This window comes from Colobus angolensis, unplaced genomic scaffold (assembly GCF_000951035.1).
Source record: "Colobus angolensis palliatus isolate OR3802 unplaced genomic scaffold, Cang.pa_1.0 Scaffold247, whole genome shotgun sequence".
NCBI classification, from domain to species: Eukaryota; Metazoa; Chordata; class Mammalia; order Primates; family Cercopithecidae; genus Colobus; species Colobus angolensis.
In genome coordinates, this window is record NW_012115677.1 from 2,506,070 (window position 1) to 2,513,638 (window position 7,569).

The window sequence follows — 7,569 nt, forward strand, 5'->3', positions numbered from 1 at the left end:
CGGGAGACTGTGAGAAAGGCTTGCCAACGCGTCGCCCCCGGCGGGGCTGGAGCCGGCCCCCGCCTCCAGGAGCCAGGCTTTGTTTCCTCCCTCGCCCACTCCTCCCCTTTTTCTCCCCCTCATTTCTGGGACCTGGGCGCGTCCTTGCCAACCCTTCTCTTTGCCCCTCTCCTCGTCTGCGGAAACACCCTCTTCCTCTGGCCCCTTCACCCTCCTGCTCTCGGCTTCGCAGGCTCCCTGGGGAAAGGCTCGTCTTGGCCCAGACCGACCCCTCCGTCGCTGGGTGCCGGGTTAGGTGACTCCGGCGAGTCTGTGGGGCCTCAGCCCACCCCGGAGCTGAGGGCGCCCGCCCTCCCGGCTCCCAGGCTTGGCTCATGCCAAGGCCTGTTGCGTGATTCCAACTTGGGCTGACATTCCCTGCCCCGGGCGCTCCAGCGTAGGCCTCTTAATCATCTTGTCTGCTGCAGATCCTCGACACCAGCCAATTTACTGCGCGTCTCTCCCCGCTGGTTTCGGGAGGAGGGAGGGGAGTGCGCGCAAAGGAGGGGAGGGCACAGTTAGCCTCAGGAGGAAGGCTGGCACCAGTTAGTGGCACTAAAAAAAAAAAAAACCCCACAGAATTTGGAGCTGGGGTAGGGGTGGTGGACAGGGATGGGGGTCTGCCAGGCAGCGGTTGCTTAGGGAAACCCAGGATCACAGGTCAGTGGGCTTCAACCCAGGACTCCCTAGCCTGGGAAAACAATGCAAAAAATGCAATGGGACACTGGATTGTGTAGCCTCCCTGCTTTTTCCAAAGCTGCAACTCTCTGGACTGCACCTTTGTAAACCAGACTCAGAGGAGGCCCAAAAGCAATCTGCCCAGAAAAGTCATGATTCTCCTCAGGATGATGCCACCAAGCCCAGAAAGTCACCTCTGCCCTATGTCTGGTTTTGGCAGATAAGTTGAAGACACACAACACAGATGGCCTCATCCTAGAGGAGAGGAAGCCTGGACCTGGCAGACGGGGCTCTGGCTGGTATCCAGCCCCTCTGCAGTAGCAGAGAGTCCCTTCAGAGGGCATGGCTGAGGTTCAAACCCCAGGTAGGAGGGGGCTCTCCCAGCTCCAGGATGCTGCTTTTCCACACAAAGTGAAGTTGGAAAGCCTCTGGGTAACTGTGGGTTTCATACCCCTCTCTGGGGGCACTGTGATAAAACAGTAATACTAAATATTAAATAGATAAAAGTTAGTTGTTACCATGTGCCAGGCACTGTTACATTGTTGCCTCATTAAATGCTCACAACTCCAAGCTATAGCTGTTAATATCTTACAGATCTGCAAACTGTAACACAGGCTGATTAAAATGGGTTCCCCAAGGTCACACAGTCAGTGACTGAAGCCAGGAAGCTTCCACCTGTGGGCCCTAGCACTTTCAGGGAAAGGGACTTTTAGTTCAGGCCTTCATTAACCCCAGGCCTTTGTAGGGAATGCCAGAAAGTAGGGTCACCGCCAAAGTTGGAAGCTGGTTGCGTGTGGCCCAAGGTAGAAAGCAGAGCCCAATGGTGTGTGGACATTTTCCCCTCCAAGAGTATGAAGTGGAAAGATGCCACTCTCATACCAGTGTATATAAATGTCTGTGACTGTGTATACGTGAGTGTGCATATGTGAGTTTCTCTATCAGTGTGTAAAGGTGTGAATCCGAGTGTGCATGAGTTCGTGTGTCAGTGTTGTGTGTAAAATTGTGATGGAGTATGAGTGTGATGTGACGGTGTTAGAGTATGTGTCATTTTGTGTGCGCCTGAGAATATTTGAGCATGAGTGTGACTGTGAGAGTGTGTATCAGTATAGGTGAGTGTGTGTTAGTATAGATGGGCCTGTGACAGTGTGCTCAGTGTGTGATTGTGTGTTCGCGCGCGCGAGCACAGCCCCGTGCCTTTGGGGTCGCCTTGCATTCCAGAGCAGCCAACCATGCCTCACCAGGGTGACTCACAGAGCTCTCAGTTCAGTCCCGAAGTGCCGTGGGACAAACGGAGGGGAAGGTTCAAAGAAGGGGTCCGACCCTCAGGTTGCTCAGGTCCCTGATGGGAGGTGCCCCGCGGCGGCTCGGATGCCTACCCTGGCCATCCAGGCGGGCGCGGGGGCGGTGGCGCCAGCGCCGGAAGGTCCGGGCAGGCGGAGGCTGGAGCCGCTCGGCGCTGAGTGAGTCGACGCGCCGCTGGCTGGAGAACCCCTCGCTGGGACTCGGGAGGGGGCGGGGCGTGAAACCCCCGGTGCGGCCCCACGCCCAGCGTGCCTGTCCTCTCCTTGCCACACCTCGCGGTGTCGCAGCGTCGGAAAGATGTAAACGTAGCTCTCGGCTGGCTGGCTTCCCCGCCTGTGCAGCGGCTTGAGCTCTGAGCACATGACTGACCGGACCCTGGCACCAAGAAAAAAGCGCACACATCCAGTGAAAACAATAATTTATTTAAATAATCTCTTCATATTGTAAAATCAACATTAAGAGCATGTTGTTTTCATAATAAATAACCCCAAAATACCTTTCATTTCAACAACAAAGACTTTAGGATACGATAAAACAAATCCAAATCAGTAGCTTAATTTAACTGAAACGTTTTTAAAGGAAAAAATAAAAAGGAGGGGTTGCCGAAGTCACTGCTAAACTGCAGTTTTCACAACTGGGGGTTTACAAAAAAGTCTGAAAAGATGGGTATTTTTATACAAATAAATCAGTGGGAAAATCTGCACAGACACCTTTATTTACAAACTCTGTGTCCAAGTCCAGGCTAATAATCCTGAATAGGTTTTAAAAAAGATAATTTAAACACATTTTTGCAGTGTTCACATATTAAAAAATCATTTTTTTCAACATCAAAATGAGGTCATCCGCAAAGGCACCTAAACTTTTAAAAAAATAAAAATAAAAAAACTCCACTGGTGATGGATGTCCAGGAGAGAGCTGAGGGAGCGCTCATTGGGGAGCACGGTGGGGGAAGAGAAGGGATGGGGGCTCCGAGGGCTGGGAACTGCAGGGAGTAATGTGGCCAAGGGTCAAGGGGCCACATGGGGGCGGGCGGGCAGGCGGGACCGGGAGGTCAATAACTGCAGCGTCCGAGCTGAGCCCGGGGCGGGCGAGGAGAAAGAAGCCTCAGAGCGCCCGGGAAGCCTCGCGCGCTAGGGAGGCGTCCATCTCCCGAGACCCAGCTCTCAGCCCGGGGCGAGGAAGGCGCCAGACAGGCTCACCCGGAGGGGAGGGAAGGCAAGTCAGAAGCGGGGCTCGAAATGGCTGAGACCCGGGGCTCAGGTCAGAAACGCGGCCTTTTAGGGAGGCCTTCGCCAAGCTGCTGTCCGGTTCCCCCGAGAGAGAGGCCCGCTTGGTGGCCCCGGGAGGGAGCAGGGCCTGGGACGGGCCACTGCAGGTCGCAGCCTCCAAGAGAGGTGGGTGGCGGCAGCGGGCCGGGAGGAGAGAACCCCGGCTCGGGGTAAGCACTGAGGATCACTAGTCTCTGCTCTCAGTCTCTGGCGAGTTCTCCCTGGGGTTAGAAAATCGTCCCCGCGCTCACCGGGGCGCCCCCGCCGCCGTGATGGTGGTGGTGGTGATGCGGCTGCGGGGTCTGAGTGGGGTGCAGCAGCGGCGCGGTGGCCTGCAGGTGTGAGGCGGATCCCGAGGCCTGGTGGTACCATGGGTAGTTGCCCAGAAAAGCCGAGGCCGCGCTGCTCGGGCTGGAGCCTGAGCTGCCGGCGCCGCTGCCGCCACTGCCCGGACCGCCGCCGCCCGCCATCCGCTGCGGCGCACCGAAGTCCCAGGAGGCGGGCGCCGAGATTGGCGGCGAAGCACAAGGTGGAGAAGCGCTGGCCCCAGGGTGCTGCTCCGAGGGAATCTCACCACTTTTCCACATCTTCTTGAACTTGGACCGGCGGTTCTGGAACCAGATTTTAACCTTTGAGGAAAAAGACCTGAGCATTAGTGGACGAACCTAGTCTTGGGGCAGTAGGGGTTCGAAGAGGAGAAAAAAAAAGCAGAGAAAAACCGCCGGCTAGAGGTGGGCAGCTAGCGCCTTGGAAGCGGATCACGCGCGGCGGCCTTTGAGACTCTGCGGGTTCCTGCTCCCTGGGGAGGTACTTGCCAAAAGGCCAGGGCTGCTGGTGTACGTGCACTGTGATGACGGTGACAGCGGGAGAGTGAGGAGGGCCAGTTATTTCACCCGCTTAATCAGTAGCGAGAGGCACGGGGTTTCTGTCCACCCGGTCCCTTTCCTTCCCTCCCACGCGGCGGCCCCTTGGGGGTTTCCAGCTTTGGGCCTAGAAGCTTACTTAGGGCCGCTCGAGGCGTAGGCCTGGAAATCCTTAAAAGTACTTAAAATGAACTTTTAAAAGCATTGTCCTGAACCCGCCTGCTTCCCAGCTATCTCAGGCCCGCGCTCTCCTCGCTCCCGCAGGGCGCGAGCCCCACCTGAGTCTGGGTGAGGCCCAGAGATGCCGCCAGCTCGGCTCGCTCCGGCAAGGCCAGGTATTGAGTCTTTTGGAAACGCCGCTGAAGAGCCGCCAGCTGGAAACTGGAGTAGATGGTGCGGGGTTTCCGAACTTTCTTTGGCTTCCCGTTCACTATCCGGATTTCAGGCTCAAGATCCTCCTTGTCTGCAATGATATGGAATCATGAGAACCGCGCAACCCAGGGGTCCTGGAGTTCCCGCGCTCCTAGAAGGCCCGGAGGGGGGACTTGGCTTGAGCCAGGAGGTGGGTGCACTGAACTGTGGCGCCACGGGCAGACGCAACTTCGCAGCTTGCGGATCGGAGTCGCCACCGACCCCGGGAGCTGAACCCTCCAGGGAAGGGGGAGAAAAGTGCACACCCAAGAGAAAGAAGCAGGTGGCAAGGAGATGCCCTTATGAGGCAGGCGGAGCACGCCCACTTGGCCCTTGAGGCCACCAGGTCCCACCAACGGAGAGAGGGAGGTAACGGGCGACCTGCGGCAGATTGGAGGCTGGGGAGGGTAAAGGGCACAAGCGGGCGGTGAGCAGGCATCATGAAAATCCAGGGCTTTCGACGACCCCCCGCCCCAAACACGTTTACCCATCCATCCCATTAACTAGACCGACTCGGCACTCTTGACTCCAGCGTTATGCATACCAGGCTCGTTGTTGGCTGGGGACGAACTGGTTCCATAAGGAGCGTAGGAGGTGTAGGCGGCGGTGTAGCCCAGGTCGTAGCTGCTCTTGGCGGAGTAAGGGACATTGTTGAGACCGCTGGCTTGGTACTGGTAGGAACCCATGTGCGCGAAGGGCGAGCCTCCGCCGCCGCCGCCGCCCGCTGGGTGCTGCTGGTTGGTGTAGTAGCTGCTGTCGGTGGCGGTGGACACCGGAAGGGTGGGCGACTCCTGGGGCTTGTGGAGGCTGCTGCTGCTGCTGTTGTTGCCACCCGGGCCGGCGCCGCCGCCGCTCGGGGGCTGTTGGTGCTGGTGGTACGTGCTGGAGGCGGCGATCTGGGTCGAGTGCATATCAGCCACTAGACTGTCAAAGACTCCAGTCATCCTGGCCCGGGATGGGAAAGAGCAGAGGTGGCGGGCGTGCGGGGGAAGCCAGGCGCCTCCTCCGTCTCTCCCGGTCCCCTCCAGCAGCCAATGTAATTACGGGGGTGGTTGGGGGGAAACAAGAAAGGAGGCAACCGTCTAGGCGCCTCCTCCTCCGGGGAGGCGATCACTGTGAGCTGCTCGGGACAGCTGCTGGTCGCATCCTCTTTCGGCCTCTGGGCCCACTCGGCTCCTTGCCCAGCGCGAGCGCGGGCTCGGGCGGGGGGCGGGCAGTGAAGGGGGCAGGGGTGGCTGGGCCAGGTCGGGGATCCGGGAGGCGGGAGCAGGTGAGCGGCCCTGAGCGGCTTTACGATTGTCTGCCAGGCGGGCTCCTGCAGTGTGGGCATTTAACACTCGTCACGTGAGCGCTGGCGACGTCACCTAGCAACAGCCAATCAGAAGCAAACGGCCGCGGAGCTCCAGGAACGCCCGGCCAGGGGGCGGGCGTCACACGGTGGGCGCTGTGGCTGCGGCTGCGGCTGCGGCTGCAGCGGCCCCGGGTGCAAACAGACTGCCGCTGAATGTGAGCAGCGAGGCAAAGGGTCAAGGTAGCGGGGAGTCAGGGTGGCACGCAGCAGGAAGACAGAAGGCGTGGAGACAGACTGGCGTTTTGCCTCAGAGGAAGAAGTGGGGTTCCCCATCCCATTCTGTGTGCAAGTGCCAGTTCCAGTGATTCGTACTTTCATGTCCGAGGTCAGTTTTCAAACACATTAAAGTACATCGGTGCCCAGAGTCCAGCTAGCTCTATCTCCACTTTCCCTCGAAGTGTCTGGCACTTACTCTTGTTAGCCACTCGGCACTTGACAGAGTCAATTGATTTAATTATCCACAAACCACGTGTAATGCCCGCTTCCTAACCAATCCGCAGGGATATTAGGACAATTAATTAGATAATATTAAAACGGGTTTTCTTTGTTGCTTGAAAGAGAAACTACATAAACTTAAAGGTATTATTGCTAATAGTATATTTGAAACCAGTTTCCCTGGTGCTTTCCCGACACGCGAGGCTCTGAGTAATTATATATGTTTGATAAGTAAATGACACCCTAAAAGCCATCCCGAGGACTTCCTCCTTCGGGTGAAAAGGTTCACCAGTTGGCCTTGAAAATTCGATGCTCTTGCGAAAAAGGAAATAGGATAATAGGTGAGAGTATAGATTTATCAAGTAGATACTAGATTTATCACTTCTCTGTAAATTTACAACAAATATAAAAAGTTTTATCTGGTTTATTGAATTTAATCCTGTTTTACAGTTTTGCATTTCGGGACCCTGTTCTACTCTATCATTGCAATTTTTTCTTTTCATTCTCCTGTTTTTTAAAAAGTCGGAAATGGCAACTTCCTCTGTCTCTGTAATCTTGTAGTGGGAAACCTTGGCCCGACGGTGATGGACCGCACGACTTGCTGGACTCCCAAGTCCGGAGTTCCTGCGGCAGCGCTTGCTTTGTTGCGCCACCTGGTGGGCAGTGTGCGAGGTTACGGGGGGCGGGGTAGACGGTCTAATCACGCCCAGGCGCCAGCCTCTGAAACCCCCCAAAAGAACAAAATAGTAATTAAAAGCCACAAAATTGTGCTAATGCGCACCATCTGAAGCACCCTTTCCTAAAGACCTAACATGTCGCTGAAAGAACTTGTTACAACAACTGTCTGGTAGAAAACAAGTTGATACCTTCAAAAATATGATATTTGGTCTTCTTCCCCAGAAAAAGCAAGTGTGTAATTAAAACTCCAGCATTCACGCAGAGGAATAATGAGATAGGTAACGCGCCTTCAAGTCTACCTGGATTTAGTTCCCAGCTTTTTTTTGGTTAAGGAAGGCCCCTAGATGGAAAGAGCCAGCTTATGAGAAAAGGTTGGAGGTGGAGCTCACCCCCACCCACCTGCATTGCTATGTGGCTCTCTGCCTTCTTTGTGGGCCTCAGCTGCAAAACTAACCTCTTGATATTGAAACATGATTGCCTTTTGGTGTTTTTTTGTTCGTTTGTTTTTGTTTTTTTGAGACAGAGTCTCACTTTGTCACCCAGG

At 55.8% G+C, this 7,569-nt stretch overlaps 1 protein-coding gene across 1 annotated transcript; it reads right to left on the reverse strand.

Moving 5' to 3' along the window:
* Positions 1-2,425: 2,425 nt before the first annotated feature.
* Positions 2,426-5,863, reverse strand: DLX2 (distal-less homeobox 2). Its single transcript, XM_011945953.1, has 3 exons — positions 5,106-5,863; positions 4,429-4,613; positions 2,426-3,916 (listed from the first exon to the last, which is right to left on the reverse strand). Exons 1-3 carry the CDS (start codon positions 5,503-5,505, stop codon positions 3,515-3,517), a joined length of 987 nt encoding a protein of 328 aa, XP_011801343.1. The 5' UTR covers positions 5,506-5,863; the 3' UTR covers positions 2,426-3,514.
* Between the last annotated feature and the right edge of the window lie 1,706 nt (positions 5,864-7,569).